The 27578-nt window shown below is 42.1% G+C and overlaps 1 protein-coding gene across 1 annotated transcript in view; it reads right to left on the reverse strand.

Moving 5' to 3' along the window:
- The window catches only part of mrpl13 (mitochondrial ribosomal protein L13), an 89782-nt gene that overhangs the window by 41268 nt on the left and 20936 nt on the right, over positions 1–27578 (reverse strand). The window contains 3 exon segments of the mRNA XM_052023546.1: positions 10236–10322; positions 17245–17305; positions 18177–18270. Coding sequence (XP_051879506.1) covers positions 10236–10322; positions 17245–17305; positions 18177–18270 — 242 coding nt within the window.

The following is a 27578-nucleotide window of genomic DNA, read 5'->3' on the forward strand; positions in this document are numbered from 1 at the left end:
TAACATCGAGGTGGAGGCTTGGTCTAAACAATGAAGGGCGTTACCTGCCTTTGAATGCCTTGATTATCACTCAATTATACTAAGACATGAGGTGTGATAGCTGTCTCGGGATCTCTATAGCTTGACTGAAACTCGCGGCGCCGTGTCCATGGGATGTGCGTGACAATTCCTGTATAAATGTCTGTCTGCCCTTTGTGCGGGGAGAACTCAGGAAGCGACTCTTAGTGAGTGCTGAAGAGAATTCTCCTAGCGGTGCACTGCTAATAAAGGTATTTGTTCCAATCGACCTCGTGGCACTGTGTTACTTACAGCAGACAGAAGGGGAAAATTAATTTCAGGACAACAATTTGGCGAGCCAGCCAGGAGTCCAAGACGAGGTTTCGGAAGCGGCGTGAGCGACCGACGGGGATAACTGCCACCTGAGATGGAAAGGCCCACAAGGTACGATTCACCTTGATCCCTCTCAGGGAGTCGGACACCTGATCGATCCCTTCGCTTATCGAAAATCCTCTGACGGACTCCTCGCGAACCTGTCCGAGTGCCACAGGTAAGGAGGGGTTCGAGTCCCCAGTTAAGTTCTGTTCGGGGTTCGAGTCCCGAGTTAAGCTCTGTTTGGGGTTCGAGTCCCCAGTTTCGGGTTCGGGGTTTTAAGTTTGTGAATTTCAAGGTTTTGAGCTCCAAGTTCTGAGATCGGTTCTCCGGTACTACCACCCTGCCTTAGACTGGTTCTTAAGAGGGGAAATCCCCCACGGGAAGGTCAGGAACCTTAAGTGGGTGAAGGAAAGAGACTGATCTTATAGGTAATCACAGCGATTCGTACCGTCCGATCGGGAAGAATACAAAATGGGACAAACTCTCGATAAGCCTGGGTCCAATACCCCACTATCTAAGTTATGTAAAGACGATCTGAAAAACGAGATTAACTTCCGTGAATTATCAGCATGCCTCAATAAGAAATTGGGAAACGAAATATGGCCATTGGGGGGAACTTGGGACGTAGATAAATGCCTAAAGGCAGAAAAGGCAATTTGGGAGCAGAATACAGGGGAAAAATGGAAAATATTAATGTCCACTTGGAGAAAACCGGCCGAAGACCTAACAAATAAATCTAAGCAGGCTAGCTGGGAACATATTGCGCGCAGAAGGGGAATTGGTGTGTGTGATGAACAGGGAAATCCTAAGAGTTGGGAAGTCCCGAAGTCTCAGTGTGGAGACCACGATGCTGAAAGGAGCAGAAGGGAGAGAGAAGAGGTAAATGAGGTGTATAAGGAGAAACGCAGAAATAAAAATAAAAGAAGTAAGGATATAGTGGAGGTACCTCCCGACATGTCTGGCGTGCCCTTGTTGTTCCAAAGTAATGATACGGACGAAGAGGAGGAGGATTGGATGGTCCGACCCACAGCCCCTACCTACCCCCCCGTTTCACTGCCGCCCCCATTTAATGCGGCTAGCCCGCAAACCGTCCTGCCCTTACCACCAGCGACTGCTAGCCAAGTCCCGCCCCGGGACAAGCCCATGGCCCTATTGTGTCCCGAACCAGGACGCAGCCTAGACGAAGGGAAAGCCCACAGACGGGTGGCTCTAAGGCCACAGACAAGCGACGAAACTTTTTGGCAGGGGACAGTCCTTCAATAGATTTTCAGATGGACACCGACTCTGATTCTACCACTGATTATGGCGACCATACAGATCCCAGCCCACCACCCATGTTGAACGGGGTTAAGGGAGCCAAGGTTAAGAAACAACTCCCCAACAGGAGTGTTCCCAATCCCGATCCAGCCCAAGCCAGCGCTAATCCTACAGTCCAAATTTACACCCCCTGGAAGCCTCAGGAGATGTGCTTAATCATGAGTCAGGCGCCCAACCGTAAAACCAACCCGAAGGATTTCATAGATTATGTGATCGGAACAATTCAGATGTACCAGGCCGCCCCCCAAGACCTTTTCAGTCTTTGTTGCATGGCCCTTACAACTAATGAGGTGGCACAGTGGAAAGAATACCTGGGGAACTATGCCGACTGGACAGCCTTTCAGGCGGCTGTCCGGCCTCAGGACTAGGTGGCCACTATTAGAACTGCCCTTCGCAAAACCCTTCAACAGCCTATTGACATAACTAAAGTTTTAGAATGCCGACCGAAACAGGGTGAGGACGGCCCAGACTTTTGGGACCGTTTCTGTTCACTTTACAGTACCCATGTGGGGACGATGCCTACAACAGAGGCAATGCCTCCCCTCCTATTACAATGCATCCCTGAGGGAGTGGCATCAGCTATCTGCACTAATGACATGAACTGGCCTGACCACACACGACAAGCCATGAGGAGGGCGCTAGTCCACTTCTGGAGCAACGGGTGCGATTCGAAAGCCACAAAGGTAAAACAAGAAATGGTCCAGAGACCCCCTCGGCCCCAACTTCCCTACTCCGACAATACGGACTATCAAATGGAGCGGCAATTTTGCATTCCATAAGTGGTTGACCGGTCTGGTAAAGGATATCCACTGTACCCCAATGACTTAAGAGCCCCAGTGTATGGGCCCTCTTGTGGGCCACCACCACCACCCTCTCGTAATTACCTAGGACCCAGGTGACCCCAACAACCCGCACCGGCGAGCGCCAGACCGACAGGATGCTACCTTTGTGGGGCACCTGACCATTGGCGGAGGGACTGCCCCCACTACCGTCATTGGCAGACGAGACCCCCCGGTAGACGACAACCTTTTTCAACCATCAACCTGTTTTCTGCCTGACTAGCCGTGGAGAGTAGCCTTTCCATGTACCCTGCCCTCACCGATAACCCGGGTGATGAACCAATCGTCAATTTCTTAGTTGAAGGAAAGCCGATTCCCTTTATGATAGACACGGGAGCAAATACTTCGACCCTCGAAGCCCCTTGCATTGCCCAGCATGATTTTAAACTGTCCACTGCTTCAGTTCCATTGAGCGGGCTGGAGGGACAGGAAAGATCCTACCCCTTAACTGAGCCCTTACAAGTTAAATTTGAAGATCGGGAATGCCTGATCCAGTTTGCAGTAACTACAAACCTGGGGGTTAACCTAGCCGGGAGGGACCTGCTCTGCTCCCTTCGACTCAAAATACAATACTTGGATGAAGGTATTACTATTACTGGTCCTAAAACCCATAGGATCCTCTGGATTCACCAGCCTCCTCAGTGGTGGACGGTGAAGTTCACGAGCAGCCATTTTGACCCACCCTTGAAAACCACTGACCCGCATGTGACGCTAGTTTATGACCCCACCAGGGCCTCAAGAGAGCTAGAAGGGTTGTATGCTCCTCTCCTGGGTAGCATGGTGACTGTCGCTATTTTAGGGGAAGTAGTGGGAAAGGAGGGGGCAGCACTTCTAGTCCAAGTGTCTAATGAATTGTGGAATCAGTCAGGCTTGATGTCCCCTCACATTACTCTGTCAGTTAACGAGGGACATAAACTGAAGGAACTGGGATTCCTAGCCGACCGGCTTGAGGTACAGGCAGAAAATGGCCTTTTCGGGGTTCTTCAGGCTCTGCCAGGGGGGACCCTGACTCATTACCTCGTCCCTTTCTCGGTGACGGGCTGTTTACACCATCACCAGCCCCATAGACTCCCTTCGGATGAGCCCACCCCCGATTTATGGGCCGCATCGAAGTTCGAGGTAGGGTACACCCCAGTGACCCCAGTCCGGATCCGTGTAAGACCGGGAGCACAACTGCCTTCCATCCCACTGTATCCCCTTCGGAGAGAGGCAGTCGACGGAATAACACAGTTAATAGATTCGTTCTGCAAACAGGGCATCCTGGTTCCTTGCCAATCACCTTGTAACACCCCCATTTTACCCATCCCCAAACCCAGATGGACAGAGTGGCGCCTTGTACAAGACCTACGTAAGGTCAACGAGATAGTAGAGCCACTACATCCCGTGGTCCTGAATCCAGCTACCATTCTCAGCAGTATCCCTGCCGACTCTTGCGTTTTTACCATTGTGGACTTGCAGCATGCATTTTTCGCAATTCCCCTCTCTCCCGACTCGCAGTACCTGTTCGCTTTCACCTTCCAAGGTCAGCAATACACTTGGACATGCCTCCTGCAAGGTTTTATACACTCCCCGACTATTTTTTCCCAAGTTTTACATAAACAACTCCAAGGGTTGCACCTTTCTGATAAATCCACTGTTGTCCAGTATGTAGATGACCTTTTACTAGCAAGCCCGTCGGAGCCCGCCAACATCGCAGACATGAATAGACTACTTAACGTGCTCCACTCTTGGGGATACGTAATACCTCCACAGAAAGTAAAACGAACCCAGTGCCAGGTGAAATTTCTGGGCACCCTCTTAAGTGCTACCGAGCGGCGCCTCACTCCCGAACGTATTGCGCCCATCATTGCCACCCCACCGCCCGCTACCCCAAAGGGTATGCGCGCCTTCTTAGGTTTAGTAAATTTCTGCAGGCAGTGGCTACCTAACGTGGCGCTCCTTACTAAGCACCTCACACCCCTGGCCTCAAGCCAGTCTGTGAGACCCTTTGAACTTACGAAGGAACAAAGGGAGGCCTTTGATAGCCTCAAACAGGCCCTTGCCAGCGCCCCGGCCCTGGGACGCCCTTTGTATGATCACCCATTTCAGCTCTTCATGAATGTCCTAGAGGACTGCGCTACAGCCGTCCTTACTCAAACCCATGGGGATAGGAAAAGGTGGCATACTACTCCACTCGGCTGGACCCAGTTGCAAGGGGACTTACACCATGCTCACAAATGCTTCCAGCCATTTATTCCCCAGTAACAGCAGCCTCCAATATAACCCTGCAACAGGCAGTGGTGGTTTATTCCTCCCATACCGTAACAGCACTCTTAACCTCTCACCAGACACAACACCTTACCCAGGCCCGCTTAAACAGATACGAGGTAGCACTCCTGAATAACCCACTCCTCACTTTTGCCTACTGTACGACCATTAATCCTGCCACCTTCCTAGAGGCCCCACCTGAGGATCTTGCGGACCCACCTCATGACTGTCTAATGCGTAACCACTTTTTAACTGCACCCTGTCCGGACCTTTCAGATAAGGCCATCCAGTCAGCTGACTTAAACCTGTATGTCGATGGTAGTTCCTACATTTCTGAACAGCGCACCCACCTTTGTGGCTATGCCGTGGTAAATGACTCCCAGAGTGTGGAATCTGCATCTCTGCAGCCCCCAGTCTCTGCCCAAAAAGCAGAACTCTTTGCCCTGACCCGAGCTTGCATTTTAGCCAAGGATAAAGTAGCTAACATCTTCACTGACTCCCGCTATGCTTTTGGAGTTGCCCATGATTTTAGCCAACTCTGGGCACACAGGGGATTTCTGACCTCTACAGGTAGCCCCATACAGAATGCGGCTTATGTAAAGAACCTCCTCCAAGCCATCCTCCTCCCAAACAAATTGGCCATCATTAAATGCTCCGCTCACCTTTCAGATGCCTCCCCAGTAACCCAGGGCAATAACAGGACAGATACAGAAGCGAAATTGGCAGCACGCCAGGGATCTAAAATCGTTTCCACTGTGGAAAAACAAGCAGTTGTTTGCAAGCCAAAGATAGCAACGCCGGGCACCCCAGACATGGTCACTGTGCTGCACGTACAGGGGGACGCCCCTGACTCAGAAAAACAAATGTGGAACGCGCATGGGTGTACGCACTCTGTGCCACACGGCCTCTGGGTTACTCCAGTTGGTCAAGTATGTAAACCTGATTCTTTGTTACCAATGCTTATTGACTACCTACATTCTGACACCCACCTTGGCAAGGAGGGAATGAGTAACATTTTATTACGTACCTGGTGGCACCCCAGGTTGGAGGAAGCAGCACAAGGCAAAATACGGCCGTGTTTGATATGCCAACAAACCAACACTGGGAAAGGGGTGAGGTGCACCCCAGGCAAAACCCCCTTGCCAGGTGGTCCTTTTGAATGTATACAACTCGACTTTATTGAATTACCGCGTGTACATTGTTACAAGTACTGTCTCGTTATTGTTAATGTATTTAGTAGATGGATTGAAGCTTTTCCAACCACCAACAATAAGGCCTCAACGGTGGTAAAGTTATTGCTTACAGAGGTTATACCAAGGTTTGGGGTACCCCGACGGATAAGTTCTGACAATGGCCCCCACTTCATAGGGAAAATAAATAAGGAATTGTGCGATGCACTGCATATCGAACAGCAGTTCCACTGCACCTACCACCCTCAATCAGCGGGTGTAGTAGACAGAGCTAACAGCACCCTTAAGAATAAACTAACCAAATTAGTGTCAGAGACAGGTCTAAACTGGTTGAAGGTTCTCCCCTTAGCATTATACCATATGAGAATCACCCCCCACTCGGCCACCGGGGGTATCGGCTGCCGAAATTGTTTATGGGCGTCTGCGAAGAACCCCATGGGATGCCAATACCCAACCCCCCACACAGGTTCACCTTAATATCATGGGGGATGAACTACAAAGGTATTTCAGACAACTTACGTCCTCTTTAAAGTTTCTTCATTCACAGGTGGAGAGTGCCTTTAAGCCACCAGAAGGGCAGAACACGGAATTGCCTGACCTGGAAATCGGAGACTTGGTACTGATACGGGATTGGGAGCACCCTAAACTGGGACCTTGGTGGAAAGGCCCCTTCCAGATACTACTCCAAACACCGACAGCCGTGAAAGTAAAAGGCCAGGAACGCTGGATTCATCTGAGCGACTGTAAACGATGGCCACTGGAGGAAAGATAATATTTCTTAAATTCGGACTCCTTACCATTACCCGTACTCTTGTGTGGGCGTTAGGGGATAATTTGTTTTACAAAATACATATGCAGGTACATGGGAATCGCACCGTTTGTTACCCCTTGGCAGAGTCAGTGGAAGGCCTTTTTGCAGCCACACGAAGCTGCAGCCCCAGGGCCCTCTTAAAGTATGAATTTTCAAAAACAAGGTGTGTTGGGCAGACGGGAACTTACAGGAGGGTGCTACCGGGTAAATGCTTGCAAGGAACAGTAACGTGACCTAATAGTACAACCCACCACCAGTCCTTCTCCTACTGCTTCACCGGCAAAGGGTGGGGTTGTGGGCTAGCGATTGTAAAGCATACGATAGCATGTGCCACCACTACCTGTACAGAGAGGAATTGCGGGTTGGGGGGGGATGGTTTAGCTGTGAGTGCGCTGCCACTAGGTGTGTTACGTTACTTGCAGGAGAGCGATGGGTTTGTGGGGAAGAGAACGGGACCCATGTGAAATTGTCTAATGTCTCTTTAGAATGGCTAACCAGGGAGAATTACCTGAGGGAGCATGGGAGAGATGTTGCTAGGATCTCTTGGTATTCTCAAATGCCCAGTCCACGGCAATCGGGTAATGTAACCTGCTACCAGGCTAAGGAAGGGTACGTGTTCCTCTTTAATGGCACTTACACCACAGCCACCCCCACTCTGCCAGCCTGGTTTGCAATGGGAACGATTGGGCCGGTCACGGTCCCCTGCCCCCAGAAGGCTCACGTCCGATGAAGACTTGTGGTGCGGTCAGTTAGTAGGAGTTCTGTGAGGATTGGAGGGATCCTATGTCATTGGGATCTCCCTTAGCATCGTTAGGCTATGGATTCCTGAGTACTCTCTCTCTGGGGGGTTCGGCAGGAACTATAGCCGCAAAAAAACGGAACTACCTTATTTGTGGACTGGCTGCACTGGGAAACAGTACTATGGAGGGCCTGAAGGCAGTGAACCAGGAACTGGCGGAGCTTCGACTTTATGCCCAGCAGACCCAGTATGCTGTGGACTAGCAGTTGGCTCAGCAAGGAGGAGTATGTGCCATAGTTGGGGACAAATGTATCACCAACGTGAGAGACGAGTCCTACAACATCTCCCATGCCATTCAGGACATTCAGAAGCAAGTAGATAGCTTTAGGCAGGGATTTACAGGAGGGACAAGTTGGTTGGGGTGGCTACTAGGAGGGTCGTGGGCATCATACCTGCTGCATGGAGCTGTGGAACTAATCGTGATTATAATAGTATGCTGTGTGGTGCTGGCCTGTCTAAATACTTGTTGTAAGGTCCTTATTAATAAGCTCTCGGCCCCGTTCTCAGCGCTGCTCTAGTTTATCAAGAAATGATAAAAAGGAGGGAATGAGGAAGTGAAGGGTTAAGAATTGCAACCATACCTATAACTGGTAAACAAAAAACACATATATATATTACCTATATGCATTTATATTTCTTTAGCAAGGACTAGCAAGCTGCTGACCCACTAGTTAAGTTGGAATGTTAAGTATTGTTTCGGGTAATGGACCATTCCGTTATGTCAGACTGTGGCAATACTGGGTGTAATTAACATCGAGGTGGAGGCTTGGTCTAAACAATGAAGGGCGTTACCTGCCTTTGAAAGCCTTGATTATAACTCAATTATACTAAGACATGAGGTGTGATTGCTGTCTCGGGATCTCTATAGCTTGACCGAAACTCGCGGCGCCGTGTGCATGGGATGTGCGTGACAATTCCTGTACAAATGTCTGTCTGCCCTTTGTGCAGGGAGAACTCGGGAAGCGACTCTTATTGAGTGCTGAAGAGAATTCTCCTAGCGGTGCACTGCTAATAAAGGTATTTGTTCCAATCGACCTCGTGGCACTGTGTTACTTACAGCGGACAGAAGGGGAAAATTAATTTCGGGATGACACCATTAGCCCTTTGAGGGTAGACATTAAGGCTTCCATACAAGAACTGTTCTCTTTGGCATTCTGGCCAATATTTATGCCTCAACTGGTGCTACTTAATAAAGAAATAGCTGGCCTATCATTACACAGCTGTATGTGGTGGTTTGCTGCGTGCATACTGGCTGCCATGCTTCCTACATTACAGCTCTTACCTTTTCATGAAATAGGCACCTTCAGCTCTTGGTTTTTAAAACACTCTGACATTGTCTCTTCTCAATCTATATTTCAAACCATGTTCACCTCTCCTTACAACCTTGAACTCTTAATGCTGAGAATTCCCATTGTCCTTTTCTAAACAAGATGCTTTAAGGTGGTGAGGCACATACACAATGACCCCAGCAGCACTGAATGCTCGTTGAAAAACATTAAATATGTGCAAACCTGAAGAAAAAAACAATTACAAATATCTGTCTTTGCATTATTTATGCCAAATTCAAAATATACCCAATGCACAGATTTTTTAAGGCATAAGAATATATTCTTTTAAATAATTGTTTGATGGAATATATTCTTCTGTTCATTGTTTGATGGAATATAAAGTCTGAGAACTGTTCATTAGAAAGAAAAAATCAATGATTTGTTTATAAAACAGATTATTCAATTCCAAAGTTCCTTTCCAGTGAAGGACATTTGTGCATGTTTTCAATTACAATTTTTTTTCTTTAAAAGGATCATTGCACAAAATATGTCCAAGATCCTGGAATATAATCAAGAAAATGAAGAGCAATAATTTCTCTATGTACTTTTGACATTTTTATTGCTCCGCTCAAATGAACACAAGAGGTTGCTTCCACGTGTGCTTCAACCGGTGGGTTAACACACTGAATATCTTCAGATGCCGCTGAGATTTGTTTGCACTGAGGGTGGCCCAGTTCTCAATAGAAATGAGAATCTCAGCTTCACAGGCTTCCAGCATTCTCATAGCACTGAGACAAATTGTCTCTACACTCCACTTAAATGTTGTGGAACCACCTCCAGGACCTGTGGTTGCCTGTAAAATTGAGAAATGTGCAGAACATTTGAGCACTGCCACAACAGCTTAGAACATAAGAACCACGGTAAAGGCATTTGAAAAATCTTAGCTCCTCAAGGATGATTGAAATGACAGCAAAGCAATTCCACTTGACTGGGTACATATTTGATATCAGAAGTGTGTGCCCTGACACCAAAGAAATAATGTCTTGTTACGCTTGCTGCCAGCAACACATAGTTCTCAGAAGGAGGTTATTCTGCTCAGTTTACAGTACATCAGCAGTGCCAATGAAGCCAGGGCTACAATACAAATGGAATAAATAGGAGGAAGGGGCTAAAAATATTGCACAAGAGCAGCTGGCTTTTTAGACAAAGAAGCTTGTAAAGACATCATGATTAGTCACTTAGTTCAGAACAGCCAGCTCAGCAAGCTTGGCAACTCGCATATAGCAGAATACAATCTCTCTTTTGCTTGCGGGAAAGCTTGCAACAGAAAACATAACCAACAGAATTTGGATGTTTAGGTGAGAAGGTAAAATTGATGCAGGTTACACTAACCTCGTCTGGGAAGAGATGCAACCTTTGCATCATGGTTCTTCGATGCAAATTCTTTGGCAGCATACCATAGATAGCCAACTTTACAATCTGTAACATAAACACACCATTAAAATGCTGACCACATTATTAACTGTACACTTCTAGGTAATTCAAAACTGAAGAAAGTTGCATCCTAAGGTTTAACTATTTTCAGAGACAAATGTTCTGCACATATCTCAGGTAAATGTCAATAACTTTAATTTGATTTAAGATGCGAATACATCGTGCAGTCTGACTTACCCTCACACCACCTCGCAGATTATATTACCAACAGATTTTTTAAAAATACGGTAAAAGTTTTCTGCAACTTAAAGATGGGCAATAACATTGCTCCCAAAAAGGGAAGTTTTAAAGGGAAAAAAAATTTACAACCTGAAAAGGCTGTGATGGCACATTTTGATTAAACTTTGATTATTTTCCTGTCTTTCTTAAGCAAGTATCAAATAGTAAGGAACTTGCACAATATTCACACACCTTGATCAATGGTTTTAATACACAAAAGTTTAATGTTCTCACACACAAGCTGAAATGAGATTTCATCACCAGGACTATTTACGTATTTCTGGTTCCATAATGTTGCTGGACTCTGGCCCTACTTTAGCTCATTTGCAGTTTGGCCTTATTATTGCCTTTGTTACCAGTAAACTTCACTATCAAGGGGTTTACCATATGACCTTCCAGGTTCCATCCTCTGTAAAATTAAAGTCACCCAAGACCCTGCTGCTTGTGCCCCATCATGCACCAAGTCCAACTCACCCTTCAGCTGATCCAGATTAGGTCACTGTTAAGAACATAAGAAATAGGAGCAGGAGTAGGCTATCTGGCCCACTGAGCCTGGTCCGCTATTCAATAAGATGATGACTGATCTAGCCATGGACTCAGCTCCACCTACCTGCCTTTTCCCCATAACCCTCAATTCCCCTGCTATGCAAAAATCTGTGTCTTAAATATATTTAATGAAGTTGCCTCTACTGCTTCCCTGGACAGAGAATTCCACAGATTCACTACTTTCTGGGAAATGCAGTTCCTCCTCATCTCTGTCCTAAATCTACTCCCCTGAATCTTGAGGCTATGTCCCCTAGTTCTAGTCTCACCTACCAGTGAAACAACTTTCCTGCATCTATCTTATCTATCCCTTTCATAATTTTATATGTTTCTATAAGATCCCCTCTCATTCTTCTGAATTCCAGCGAATATAGTCCCAGGCGACTCAATCTCTTTTCATAGGCTAACCCCCTCATCTCCGGAATCAACCTGGTGAACCTCCTCTGCACCCACTCCAAAGCCAGTATATCTTTTCTCAAGTAAGGAGACCAGAACTGCACACAGTACTCCAGGTGCGACCTCACCAGTACCCTTAAACATTTTAAAATTCTCATTCCTACTTCAAATGCCTCCATGACCTTGCCCCTCTCCATCTCTATAATTTCATTCAGATGGATATCCCATGAGGTAACTGACTTCCTCCAATTCTGGACTCATGAGCAATCCTGATTTCCATCACTCTGCACTGCCAGCCTTCAGCTGTCTGGCTCCAAGCTATGGAATTCCATCCCTAAACCTCTGTCTTTCCTCTTTTTAGGCACCACTAAATATCTTTTTACCAGACTTTTTCTCATCTTTCCTTATGTAATCTGGAGTAAATTTTTGTTTTATAACACTCTTGTAAAGTGTTTTAGCATACTTACTAAGTCAAAGGAACTGGATTAGTACAATTCTTGATAAGTTATTATGTTATAAACACAAGAATCTTTCAAACAAAAACAAAATCACTCATCTTTCTTGGAATGGTTACTACTCAAGAAAATGAGATCTAGACTGAAAGTTTATGTTTACAATAAAAAAACATTTATCAACAATATCCTGCATTCTCAACACATCATATTCCAATTACTGTTGTCAAAAAGTAAATGTGACCACTCTGAATCAACACCATGGGTTCAAATGCCTGTGATGCTGCTGCTACCTCACTGTACTTGTGCACATGACAATAAACTCGACTTGACTTGAAGTATTACCCATCCAACATGTTCTGCACTTTAAAAGTTAATTTGCTCATTTAACAATTTTATTTTTCTTTCCCCCCAACCCCTCATCATTAAGATATTGTAAGTTAGAAAGGCTCAAATGGTTCAATGTAAAATAACACTCTTTTGAAATGAGTGAAGCACTAATATATAGCCAAAAGCACTTTCAGCTGAAATAATATTAGAAATAGCAAGAGTCTGATCTGCTAAAGGGGTGGAGGAAGAACAAAGATGGGAAAGTGCACAATTATTTGAATAAGATGAACTAAAAAAAACAGAATTAATAACTAGATAAGGATCGACAGCCTACTTAAGCAAACATTTGGATGGCTCCTTTAACATTTTATATTATGTTTGGTCAAAGAATGAAATGAGTGAGAAACTAACAGAAACTGATAATGTTAGAAACACTCAGCAGGTCAGACTGTAACTGTGGAGAGAACAGACCAGTTATTGTTCCACAAGTAGCCCCTTTATTTGAAGTGGAATGGTCTAGACCCGAGAAGTTCACCCATCCCCTCTCTTCATAAATGCTGACTCTGTAAGTGTCTAAGCATAACCTCCCTGCATGTTGAAAAAAGATCTTTTATTAAAAATAATTAATAAAATATTTTAACAGCAAGGAGAATCTTTTATTTTACAGGAAAAATTAAAATACATCAAAATAATGAAAGTCATTAATTATAAAACAATTCCACTCTCTCTCTCTTTAACCTTGGAAGCTTTATGCAACATCAATGCCAACTGCAGGGAGTTTATTGATATAAGTATTTGTACCTCCTTATTGGATAACACAATGTCACCCCATTGGAACCAACTTGTTACAGGGCAGGAAGGATAAAATTAATGCCAGTGCCCCAGTCCCCTAAAGAAAATTACAATAAACAGAAATAAATTTTCACACATGTTGGATATAATGGGAACTTAACATCAGCATTCCTACTTCAAGTGTCCATTCAGTTAAATTCTCTTACGGGTTAACATTTTAATGTCGTTGTTTGCTAAGAGGGGAGTGTGCATTTTATTTTGATGCCAAAAGGCATTTTGAATTTGAGTGCTTATTAACAATAAAATTCTCTGATTAATCATGTTTATGCATAAAAATAAAATTAGAAAAAAAAATCTCTACTTTAGCTTAGTGGTGGGCTATATTAATCAGCAGTGTTGCCAACAGGACATGTCCTCACATGGTATTACACTCTCAAAGATATCTTTATTAGTCAAACATACAGCGAAATGCATCTTTTGTGTAGAGTGTTCTGGGGGCAGCCCGCAAGTGTCGCCACACTTCCAGCTCCAATATAGCATGCCCACGACTTCCTAACCTGTACATCTTTGGAATGTGGGAGGAAACCGGAGCACCTGGAGGAAACCCACGCAGACACGGGGAGAACGTACAAACTCCTTACAGACAGTGACTGGAATTGAACCCAGGTCGCTGGCACTGTAATAACGTTACGCTAACCGCTACACTACTGTGCCTGCACCACAGTTAGTATTGGATCTGTATTTGGAATTGCAGCTCTGACAATCACATCAATCAAATGCAGTTGATTAAAGAGCCACCTACCTTAAGAAACTTGTTGGATTATGGAACTAACAAGCTAAAATATGTTAAAAATTCCTATTATGCAAATTGCTTTGTCGTTATAGCATATATTGTGGGATAGACAATGGCACCTATTATTTACAAATGCTTCTCCACTGGATGTTTGGAATAATGGAATTAACACGCAATATTCAGCAAATTTAATGCACATCATTAAGGTTTTATTCAAAGACTGGACAATGAGAATGCCAAAGGCATGATTTCTAGCTACTCCATTTGGATCCTTGTTCTTTCTGTGTAGATTCTCCTTGTGGGTGGCCACTTGATCATTGGTTGTATGGTCAGCTGGAATCCACTCAAAGGCCTCAGGTGTAGACAGATGCTATGCCACTGATAAAGGTTTATTTTGCAAAGGAACTCATGATGTTAACCACAGTTTTGTTGGCAGAGCCAAAAAACACATTTGGGGCTCCCTCTCATTTCCCATTTGTGTAACTAGTGGCTGCAATTTCGGTTGAAGGCAGACCAGATTGAAGTACTTCATTATTAAAATCTACTACAAATATTTCTTTTCATATTAGGGCCACTTTGATCATTGTTTATGTTGAGACTGCAGCATAGAGTGATCCACCTCCGTGTCCTCTCCATTCACTGGGAAACACATTTCTCCATTTCACTAGAAAACACGTTTCTCCAAAGAACCAATGAAACTAACTGAACTCAACACATGAAGGACTGCGGAGAGAGCACTGACATATAAAGATTCCATGGCACTACATGAGTGCAAGAATATGGCAACCTACAGAAGATATATGAATATTCAACAATGAACAGGTTTGGCGCTGTACTGTTGCCAATATGTTGCAAAAATTATGGAATGCAAAATAAATAACTTTCTCGCGTGACAAATGACATGAGATGACTTTCTACATGATCTGGGACACAGACAGCTCATTATTCTCATTGATATGTTATCATTCTCAGTACTCTTCCACAACCTATAAATAGAGTGTCCAAAGCAAATTTGTCTGTGGAGCAAGTATAAATGCAGTGCTCAAGAGCTCGTCACTTTGTGAATTTCAAATGTGGAGCAGAAACTAAAGACCCCAATTTATAGAGGCAAAAATTTCATTGAGCTGGTTTTGAGCAAAAAAATTCAATAATTCAAGGTATTCAAGTCAATTTTATGTATTTTTACATTAAAAACTTTTAGTTACTTAATTTAACTCCACCATCATATTTCTGAATGGTCCATGAATGCTACCTTGTTATTCCTTTATTGCACTATTTACTTTTGTAATTTATAGTAATTTTATATCTTTGCACAGTACTGCTACCACAAAAAACAAATTTCACGTCATACAAGTCAGTAATAATAAATCTGCTGATTACTGAACATGATTGTATAGCATTGTACGAGCTTATATTTCAGTGCAGTACTGAAGGAGTGCAGAACTATGCTTCAAATGTACCTCATTGACTGTGAAGCCATGCGGGGTGACTTCAGGTTGTGACAGGTATTGGTAAATGCGAGAGCTTTTTTCTTACACAGGACAAATGTGATTGACATAGCAATTGTCTGCCAAATTGCAGATGGATCACTGACAGAAAAACACCTTGAAAATGAGAAAGAAATATGGAGGACAGGGTGCTCACACAACCCATAACCTTTTCTTTATGATCCAGTAACATGTGTAGAAATGGCGCACCCAAGTGTCCAGTTCCAAATTACACAAGAAAGCAAGTGGCTTTAACTTTCAGGGTCACAGATGGATACCATGAAGATGGATTTCAAAGGAAGGCAAATTACTGCAACTCAAGTAAAGGGCAGTGAGGTAACAATGAATCTGTAGGCTGATACTAATGAGGTTTCACTGAGGATGATACAATGAGTTACAACATCTATCCATTTCAACTTCAGGATTGCATGGAAATTCTTTCAATGGTTTAACTCATTGTCTTTGGTAGTTTTCAGCTCTCTGCTTGGTCTAAGAAGGGTACAAGTACAATTCATCATCCCTTTTAGCTTTGTCTGGAAACACACAGATGATTGACAAGCTCCCTTTTCTCTCTTATTTTAATGAACACTGAAGAGATTTTAATTTTCCTCAAATTTTTCTTCCAGTTGTTCTTCCTATCCTGTGTTCCTCTTGTAACTGGTGAATCAGGCCAGCAATAGGTAAAGATGTCTCTTCAATATATCATGCCTTAGTGGCATCCTTGACACTGGATAGTGAGCACTGGCAGGTTTTTTGGCCTTGCGAGGGCCCACATCCCAGCCCAATCTTCTATCCATTCGAATCCATACATGTCTTGTTCCAGCACGGATGAAATCATTGAACTGCAGTCAGGAGGAGGAATGGTGGCCAGTCTTATTTCTTCCAAATCCAGGATACTCACCATATCTGAATTATTTAATTGTGTACTCAATACAAGGCAAAGACTAAGTCTGGAATTCTTCTGGTTAGTAAGGCTTAGAATAAAACTAGACTTGTCCTTGAATGGGCAGATTGTCTGATGAGAGGTTGGGCAGGCTAGACTAGTCTCGATTGGAGTTTAGAAGAGTGGGAGAGGACCTAATACAAGATCCTGAGGGTTACTGACAGGGTGGTGTAGAGAGGATGTTTCCTCTGGTAGGAGAATCTAGAACTGTTTAAAAGTAAAGATCACCAATTTAATACAGATCTCAGACAACATATCTTTCTCTCAGGAGCACATGTCTTTGGAACTTTCTTCCTCAAAGTGCAGTGGAAGCAGGGTCTTTAAGGCAGAGGTGGATAGATTCTTGATAAGCAACTGGGTGAAGAGTTATTGGGATTAAATGGCAATGCAGAGTTGATGGTTACAATCAGATCAGTCATGATCTTATTGAATGGTGGAGCAGACTTCTGGGTCCATATGACCTACTCCTAATTTGGTGGGTCTTTCTGCAGATCCATTATTAGAACTCCTACATTTTATCTGCACTGTGGTTGTATCGATGGTGAACTCAGCGTTATTATCATGCAAAGTTGACAGAAACTGGATGAAAGACCCAGATTTACAGTATTAGTGAAACTGGAGAACAAAGACAAAATTCAGTGCTCTAGAACCTACTCAAATTTTGCTGTCAGCTTTGTTTGAGGATTTGGGTGAACATCATGCCTTCATCACTGAACACAAATCCTGGGCCAAGGTTGCTTCAAAGCCTGGGATATTCAACGCTCTCCAAACAATTTTTTTCTTCCAAATTATACCATATACTGTATGTACCACTTGCATATTTACAAAACTCCATGTACAAGCAGGACTGTGGTGGTACGACTTTAATTTACTTTAATTACTGAAAATGTAACGTGGTACTCTATAGTTTGCCCAAAAACAAAATCTACTTTTGAAAGATCTATGTACTTACTGCAGTGGGATCCTTCAGGTGTAGCTGGGTAGCAGTCACTTGCTTAAATCCACCAGGATAACTGAAATTAAAGTTGCATTTTAAATTTTCAACATACTGCATTCTTACCTTTCTGTACCAAAAAGCCTGTAATATTTCTGATGATTTTACAGACTCAGATATTGTTTTAACTTTCTTGTATTTGGCATACTGCAATTAGTTTATATCAACCACTTATGTCCTCATTATAAAGTAGACACAGCGAAGATTCAAAAGATCAGGTAAGAGAATTCAGGTGGTGATGAGGAAGTGAAGGGTTAAGAATTGCAACCATACCTATAACTGGCAAACAAAATATATATATATGCATTTATATTTCTTTAGCAAGGACTAGCAAGCTGCTGACCCACTAGTTAGGTTGGAATGCCTTTGTTTCAGGTAACGAACCATTCCGATATGTCAGACGGTGGCGATACTGAGTGTAATTAACATCGAGGTGAAGACTTGGTCTGAACAATGAAGGGTGATACCTGCCTTTGAAAGCCTTGGTTATAACTCAATTATACTAAGAAAAAAGGTGTGATAGCTGTCTTGGGATCTCTATAGCTTGACCGAAACTCGCGGCGCCGTTTGTATGGGATGTGCGTGACAATTCCTGTATAAATGTCTGTCTGCCCTTTGTTCGGGGAGAACTCGGGAAGTGACTCTTAGTGAGTGCTGAAGAGAATTCTTCTAGCGGTGCACTGCTAATAAAGGTATTTGTTCGAATTGACCTTGTGGCACTGTGTTATTTACAGCGGACGGAAAGGGAAAATTGATTTCGGGACGACAGTGAAAAAGAATGTACCTCAGGTCTGAGGTTTGCAGGAGGAATCCAATAGGGAGAGAATTCTTTAGTCAATGTTTAAAGATTTAATAAATATGCCATAGACTACAACCTATTTGAGACTCACCCACTGTGAGAGGAGTACACCTTCTGTTCCCACTTATTTCCAGAGAATGCAATGTGCCTTGTATTTATCACTACAACGTGGTCACCACAATCACCTGGAAAGGAAATTAATAGGGTTACTTTGGTGGAAATTGGCACCCCATTAGTCTTGTTATTCTATGCACACATACAAAAAGGAAATGGAGGCAATCGACAAAGATTGAAACAAAGTTGTATTGGTGGTACCAAAAACAGACAACTTGGCTCCTTGGAGTGCATACTGTTTTTCCCAAAGTTCCTCTGCAGAAAATTCAGCAAATGTTGTATGAACGCAAGAGATAATATTTAATCTGGCATTTGGGAACATTCAAAGAAACTAAGAATTGAAAATCACAACAATATGTAAAGTGACATTCTCCCGAAAAGTTATGGTTTACAATGTTTTCTGCAGGCAAAGTGATTACAGTACTTGATTTTATCCTTGGTACAATGTTGCCAGGTAAATGTGAGGGCTCGATTGAGATCTGTTGCTTTTAAAATTTATGCCCATTACAAGAGCCACAGTAAATGAGGATTTGACTTCATTTTACAGAAATCCAGCCTTCAATAGTGTTTTCGCATCTACAAATTTTGTTTTAAACAGATTTAGAATGATTTGTGAGCAATTTCTAAAATGACCTTTCAGCAGCATTCTTTGTTCTTTTTTATAGGGGAAATGTTTTCTGAATGTTAATAGCTGTAGTAGTGGGTTATTTCAGTAAATGGCAAATAGCCACTATACACCCACATATGTGCTGTACTTTTATAACTTAAATATAATGATTTTAATTTATTTAACACAATGCAAACTATTAATCAAGCATTTATGTGCAATTAATTTCTTAAATGATTTCCTAAATTTACCTACAATTTACATCTTGTCACAGACCACATCTGGTGAGATGGAGTGTTAAAATGCAGCAGTGTTTACATGGATAAGATAAAGCAACATTTTAAAAACTAATCCAATCTTAACTACATGTGTTCTTTTGCCACAGTTTTAACTAATTAAGTATCTCCAATATAAACATTACTACCAGTCTAAAAAGAGATAACAGGTGAGATTGTGGCTTGCTGAACCACTCGTCTAAGAGGATACACCAAAATGAATCACTACCCTAATTTTACAGGGAAATTGGGCTTTCTGCTATTGAACACACTCTGTGGGTAAATCAACAGGTGGCTAATGCTCTGACAATGATGCTATAATTAAAAGGTCACATTAAATTCTTCAACATCAATTTTCTCATGAAGATCTCAAACAATCTGGTTGCAACGGAATAAATATTTTACACCTGCATTGTCAGAATACGGAAACATTTCTTACTAATGGAGATGGCTGTACCACTTCTTTCACCATTTACAAACTAAAGGAATTCTCAAAGCTAAAGCAATGCAAAGACTCACATGGGTTAAAACTGAGTTGGGTTTGAAATGTTCCTGTATTCTATCCATGCAAAATACGCCACACCTAGATTCTGGGCACCAGTTTTAATTTTCCTGTGCCTAGCTGTGAATTAATAAAAAGCAGTTAAGGAATCTATTTGCATGAAAATAGTGATTTAGTAATTTGCAATGGCTTAAATAGACCAAAACCATTTAAGTTTAAATCAATCATGTACAGTACCTCCACAAGTGACTAATAGCTACTTGCTTTTCACTGAAACAACATGCCAGGATAGCAATTAACTGTCAGAAAAGACTTCCTGCAAGAAGAATTTTACCAAAAGGTGATTTTGGAAATTGCTCAAGAAATACTCCTAAGCATGATTAAATGAAAAATATGTGGATGTGAAAATATTACAGCAGGCTGCAGCACTGTAAGATGAACTCAGTTCTTAATTTTCTTTGGCATTTGAAATGCTCATGAATTTTAAAATCAAATAACTTTCAGCATTTTGAACTGAACCCAAGCAGTTTTCAGAGTCGTTCACCATCAAAGCTTTTTCTGGTCCCAGGGTCAGGAACTAACTTTGCTTTATGCTCCTCAAGGAAAACACACTTGCTGTTGGGTATCAGGAAGTTCAGCACCAAACAAATTGCAGATATTGACAGCAGAGGAGGCTATTGGGGCACAGAATTATCCATATTCCTGCTGAGACCTAACCAGTAATTCATGAAAGTACAAGCTTGATTCCTTTGACTATATATTCAATGCCTCCATTTATCAACCATAGACTCAATTCACTAACCCAAGAAACCTGTATAAAAACAGAAAAGGCTGGAAATACCCAGCAGGTCAGATACCATTTAAGAAAGAGTTAATGCTTCAGGTTGACGACCATTCATCAGAATTTGTAGCAACTTGTATGCTGTTTTAAACACCATATCAATCTTATGCTCCGAGAACATCACCACCCTCAAAGTCAAAGTCAAGTTTATTGCCACATGCACAAGTACACATATGCACAGGTGCAATGAAAAACTTACTTGCAGTAGCATCAGAGGCACAAAGTATCAAATAAGCAGCATTCACAAGAAAAACATAAATTAAACATAAATTATACACAATTTTTACAAGAAAGAACACAATTAGAACAAAAAACACAGTCCATTGTAGTGCAAAGTAGTCATAGTGTTGCTATACTGAGGTGGTGATTGGGGTTGTGCCAGTTGGTTCAAGAACTGAATAGTTGAAGGGAAGTAGTTGTTCTTGAACCTGGTGGTGTGGGACTTCAGGTTTCTGTACCTCCTGCCCAATGGCAGCTGCGAGAAGATGGCATGGCCTGGATGGTGGGGATCTATGATGGCAGTATTCACCAAGCAAGCATTACAGACAAAAACTGACAACCATCTCAGGCTAGAAGTGCCGAGTAATTATCCACCTTAGCTTCCTCCTGAGATCCTGATCATCATAGAAGCCAATCTTCAGCCAGTTCTGTTCAATCTACGTCACTGGTTCCAAAAGTGCAACACCACTTTCTCTGTAATTCTATGGAAAAAGCCTCCCCATTTGGAACATATAAAAATGGTCAGCATCAGCAATAGGTTGTGAATGCAATTTATGGTAAGATAGCGAAACTGACCTCACTAAATATGTGGGATGCGAAAATCTGTGTTTCTACTGGAAAAATTCTGTCATTAACTCCAGAAGGGATGCTAATTAGGTTAGGACCTGATAATGGTGTGCCCAGCCTTCATGCGAGCTTCCCAGGTGACTTGCTTTGAGATAGGGAAGCGAGGGAAGGCCCCAACTGACTTGAACATGGCCACTGATGCAGGGAGGGACTGGGCTATACTACTTACTTAGCATAGCATGTGGTGTGCCCAGTTTCACATAGTGTACCATTCAGTTACAGGGCAGTGGTTGGACTCAGCTCACATTCAACGCTACTTTCGTTGGTGGCAATGATCAGAGGTGATACCATGATGCATTTTTCTGTCAACCTCACACCTATCTCCACTCAAGAAGTTGATAACTCAAACTTGATAGTGCTAGGGCAGAATTTCTCAAAAAGACAACCTGATCAGTTACTTTTTCCTCTTCAAATTCACGTAGCTTAACCTTGTGCTGCACGTCAAAATTAACTAACTTAGCAGCTAGCTAGTATCATGGAGAGAACCCTGGACCTTATTTCAGCTTTCCTGCAGCCCTTGCTTTTGGAAGTGACAGAGTACAGATTTTCAAATGTCAAACATATTTATGAAACAGTGAAAGAATGTCAGCAGCAAATACAAACACAATTTGACAGTTTGTAAGCTCCACAGCATAAATGAAAAGAAAAATAACAAACCATAGGAATTTATGGCAAAGGGGAAGCCATCAACCCACTCTGTCCATGTCAGCTGGATAACAACTCTCCGAGTCAGGATAAAGACTTGCATTTTATCACAATCTGAGAAAAATGGTTAAACAGAGCCTTCTCTTATACACAGTGGACGACTGAAATTTTAAAATAAGGGAAGGAGTCACTATAGTTGCAGAGATAGACTTGTCAAAATTGTTTTAGTAAGCAAACACAGAACATTGAAGTGGACAGTTGTTTGAAGATTAAGAGCCAGAAAGATAAGCCCTACATAAGGCAAAGCCTAATTTGGTAAGATTTCAAGTATTGCTTCTAACCCACAGCTTAACATCTACATTCCAATGTAGAAACTGGAGTGTTAGTACATTATGGTATATTTCAGCAAAAGCAAATTTTTACAATGATGATTCTAGATTCACATCACACTTAATTTTGAAGTTGTAGTTATTATAGTTTGGCTTTCAATTTCTTAAAGTGCAATGTTTTTTTAAAGCAAAAGAACCAAAGCATTACACCAGGCTCATCTTCAGGTGGCAAACAGATTGTGAAGCACGTCATGCAGCTGCCCTCAAAGTGCCATGAAGGCACCAATATCAATTGCTGTAGGTGTTGGAATATAGGAATAAATGAGCAGCAAAGCAATGGGGAATACTATAACAGAGCTTTGATGGAGAAATAAGTGCAGGCAAGTCTCCATCATTGAAACAACACAGCAACCAAATTCACTCCAAAATGATAGATTTATGACATAGTGAAAGAGGCCATTTGGTCCTTTGTGCCCCTGCCAGCACTTGAACTAAACAAGCCAAAACTAACACTGCTGTGCTAATCTCTTCTCCACAGCCCAGCAGCATCACCGGTTCCAAATCTCTATCCAATATTTCCTTAATAGATTGCAAAAAAGGAGGATAAGTTAAGATCATTGCAACTTAGGAAGCCCTGTTTATTTTTCTAGGTTTTCTGAACCAGTTGACCAAAAAGTGGAAAATGAATCAGGATTCTTTCTTGGTTCAAAAATGTTACATTTTCGTGCAACAAGATTAAGATGGAAGATGTTTTTTCTATGTGGAAATTCCCCTATCATAATTGGTGAACTGGACACGCTATGTTAAAACTTCAATTTTTAAAATTCCCAAGACTGAATTCAACAATGAAGAATCAAAACATGTAAAAGTACTTGCAACATTACAACTGTCAACATACAAATGCAATGTATATTTTTGCACAATAACCTGGTTGCTCGGAGGTTCCATAACATAATAAAACATTGTATAATACCTACAGCAATTCTTTCACCAGTATGAGCTGTCCAAAAGTTATGAGAAGTAAGGGAAGACAAATAATCAGTAGCAAATAGTGCATAACTCATTGCACAGAGTTCAACTTCAGGAGTAATGGAATCCTTAAAAAAAAGAACCTGGGGTGGTCAAGTTACCTGCTGCTGACTGAGAACGACAGAAAGGTCAGCTGGCACCTCCTCACAACGTAACAATAAAGATTAGGACCCAAATTTTGCAGTCAGGAGCAATTTGACAGTATTCACCACTCACCTCAGCGAGAAAATGCATATACCTTCAATGATCCTCCCAGCACAAAATATGACATTCTGTGACAAAGCTTTCCAGGTTGTCCTTTATACTGGACTCAAAAGTTTAATCACATGGGGAGGCAAAGTCATGACTACCTCCAAAAAAACTGAGTCTGAGTCACATTCCCAGACTTAGCCAGAACTGCTGTACATGCTAATCTTCTAAAAACATTTCATGTGTTTCTAAAAGAATCAAGAACATACAAAACCCTTTTAAATCCAAAGAAAACAAAATCTAATACACAAGCTTATTAGGGAGATTATGATAAAGCCAAGGAAGGATGTTAACAGTCTTTTTAAATGAGCAAGCTATTATCTGGGTCTCCTTGGCTGTTTGTTCCAGTAAGATCAATAGGATAACTGTTCCCTCCACATGTACAGGGCATTAACCGATGTGGTCACTCTCTTGCTGGACTTCATTCAGAGTTCTATATCAGGGCCTAATTTACAGCAGATTTACGCATTTGCAGGTCCACTCAGTGACGTCAAACACAGTAGTTTTGCATTATTATAATGCTTTCTGGGTGAAAGTGTACACTGGCTACCTAAACCTGAAGAAAAATCCAGCAGCAGTTACAAAGGAAGATTTCACAACTGCCTATATCCTCATCGATATTGTCACATGCACCCTTCTGTACTAGTCTCCACTAGCTCCCTATGCTTGCAAACACATCTCGAGGTCTAATCGTCATCTTAAATCCTTTGGCTTCCTCATCTCGACCCATCTGGGGGGGGAGGCGGAGATCTCCTATAACTAGACCTCACTAGCCTATCTGCTCTTCTAACACTTTAAATCAGTTGTCCATTTACAGTCTCATTGGACTGTGATAAGTTGCTTCAGATGGTCACCTTACTACATTACTTCATTAATATTAAACACGATAATGAGATGTTCATGTCCAAGTTAGATGGTTAGTAGTTGTGATGTGGGGCATGGTGTAAGTAAGGAAATTAGATTTGCAAGTAATAGGGGTAATAGAGTAATCAGTAGTGACTTTAACCTACAAATGTTCTGGGCAAACTAAATTAGAACTAACAATGTTGGGATGAATTCCTGAAATATATAGGAGATGGATTTCTAGGTCAGTATGTTTAATGTCAGTAAGGAAGAGGTGATTTCAGATCCAGTAGAGTGCAACAAGAAAAGGTTAGTTAATAATCTTGTAAAGGAGCCCCTGGGAAACAGTGCTCATAATTAAATTTTAGATGAGGTTCAAATGTGATGTAATTCAACCTGAAACCAGGGCTTTCAATCTAAGCAAAGAAAGCAATGAAGGTATTTTATATTCATATTTCATATTTTCCTTAATGCTAGAAGCCATTCATCCCATCAAATCTATGCTGGATCATTAAAAAAAAATCTCATCAATCTTATTTCCACACATTTCCTTGCAATTTGTTTTTTCTCACATACCCATAAACTCCCCCAGTTCTCTACTACCCATCCAAACTAGTGATAACTTATACTGGGCATTAATAGTGCTGATCAAATGACAAAAGGCTTTTTTAGAGTAGATACAGAGGGAAAGTTTCCACTTGTGGGGAAGTGCATAATTAGAGACCACCTAGATAAGATAGCTATTTCAAAATCCAACAGGGAACTTAGAAGACATTTTTACCCAAAGGATAGTGAGAATATGAAAGTCGCTACTGGGAGGGAGTGGCTCAGGTGAATATACTAGATGCACAAGTGGTGGATGGAATCACAATCAGAATTGGGTTTATTTTCACTGACTTATATGACGTGAAATTGTTTGTTTTGTGGCAGCAGTACAGTGCAAAGACATTAAAAACGACTATAAATTACAAAATAAATAAATAGTGCAGAAATCTGATGGCAGAGGGGAAGAAGCTGTTCCTAAATTGCTGAGTGTGGGTGTTCAGGCTCCTGTACCTCCTTCCTGATGGTAGTAATGGGAAGAGGGCATGTCCCAGATGGTGAGGGTCCTTCTTGATGGATGCCACCTTCTTGAGGCACCCTTCTTGGGCAAGGGAATAGAAAGTTATGCTGATATACATAAATGAGAAAAGACTGGAGGAGGTTCAAATGGAGCACATTACCTATGGACCCTACTTTTCCACCTATTTTTGTACTGTCAACAAATTTTGCTGCAATACACTTGGTCCCTTCATCATTAATATAGTTTACAAATAGTTTAGGGCTCAGAACTGATCCTTGTGTCAATCCACGAGTTACAGTTTGCCAACCTGAAATTACTCAATCTTCATTACTCTTCTCTTAGTTAGGCATCCCTCCAATCCACGGTAATATATTACCACCAAAACTCAACATCTTTCCCAAGTAGCTCGAGCTGCACTGAAAGTTAAGTACTAATGCATGGCTGTTTCATTGAGTACTTATGTAGTGTTGGACCATTTCATAAGAGTAGACAAACACATATGTAAATTTAGCCTTTAAAGATTAAATCTTTACTGTTCCCATTATTAATTTCATTTTCAAGATTAAAAATGTTTGTGCTGGTCCTCTGTTTTTGAAGTTTGAGATCTAGCAAGTCAGGTGCTGATGAATTAAAAAAAGTCTCCAAGCCAAGTGTAACACACAATGCATCCCATTTACCTGTCTGTGAGGTGCACTGCATTAATTACATACATATAGAGGCTTGACAGCAAGTGTCAATGAGAAGAAAAATTAATTAAAATGTTATGCTTGAGGAGTTCTTAAAAAAAAATTGGAAAATTGGCTTGCATTTACAATAACATATTTCTGCAAATGATAACAAAGCTTCTCCTAAAATTCTTACACTTCATTTGGAGGTAGGTGGATAATAAAAAGAAAAGACAAAATGTCCTTTACTTGTTTCTAAAAATGCTTGTGCCACATTCCATGAGCCAAACTCAGGAATGCTAACGTGTACTGGCGCATAGCTGGAGTCACTCAACCTCTACCTCCCCTCCTGATGGAAGAACACAGCTTCTGGTCTAGATTTCGTCAAGGCACAACTGAAATCCACGTCCGGCACTTAGAATATTTTGACTGCAGCCCTGGACTCTGCCCACTTACAGGACAATGCACTGAGACACCTTCTGGCTGCTGTTGCAAGTCTGCTTTTGCAGATGAGTCTTTAGAGCTGCCACCTCCAGTTCACACAGTCATAAAGTCAAAGTTGAGTTTATTGTCATATGCAAATACATGTGTGCACAGGTGCAAAGAAAAGCTTACTTGCAGCAGCATCATAGGCACATAGCATCATATAAGCAACATTCACAAGAAAAACATAAATTAAATGTAAATTATACACAATTTTTACAAGAAAGAACACAATTAGAAGAAAAAAAAGTCAATAGTAGTGCAACATGATCATAGTGTTGCTAAACTGTAGTGATTAGGGTTGTGCCAGTTGGTTCAAGAACCGAGTGGTTGAAGGGAAGTAGCTGTTCTTGAACCTGGTGGTGTGGGACTTCAGGCTTCTGTATCCCCTGCCTGATGATAGCTGCCAAAAGATGGCATGGGTCAGATGATGGGGATCTTTGATGATGGACGTTGCCTTCTTGAGGCAGCATCTCCTGCAGATAATACCGATGGTGGAGAGGGATGTGCCTGTGATGTATTGGGCTGAGTCCACTACTCTCTGCAGCTTCTTACGTTCCTGTGCATTTGAATTGCCGTACCAGACCATGATGCAACCAGTCAGGATACGTTCAACAGTATATCTGTAGAAGTTTGTTAGAGCGTTTGGTGACAAGCCAAACCTCCATAGAAAGTAAAGATGCCGGTGTGCTTTCCTTGTGATTGCGCCTATGTGCTGGATCCAGGATAGGTTATCCGATAGGTTAACGCCCAGGAATTTAAAGCTGCTGATTCTCTCCACCGCTGATCCCCCAATGTAGACTGGTGCATGTTCGCCCTCCTTTCCCTTCCTGAAGTCAATACTCAGCTCTTCAGTATTATTTATGTTGTTGTTGCGGTGCCACTCAACCAGGTGTCCTATCTCGCTCTGGTAAGCTGATTCAACCCCGCCTGTTACAGAGAGATACAGCATGGAAACTGGCTCTTTGGCCCATTGAGTCCGTGTCTTTTTTTTAAAAATCC

This window comes from Pristis pectinata, chromosome 9 (genome assembly GCF_009764475.1).
Source record: "Pristis pectinata isolate sPriPec2 chromosome 9, sPriPec2.1.pri, whole genome shotgun sequence".
In the NCBI taxonomy this organism is placed as follows: Eukaryota; Metazoa; Chordata; class Chondrichthyes; order Rhinopristiformes; family Pristidae; genus Pristis; species Pristis pectinata.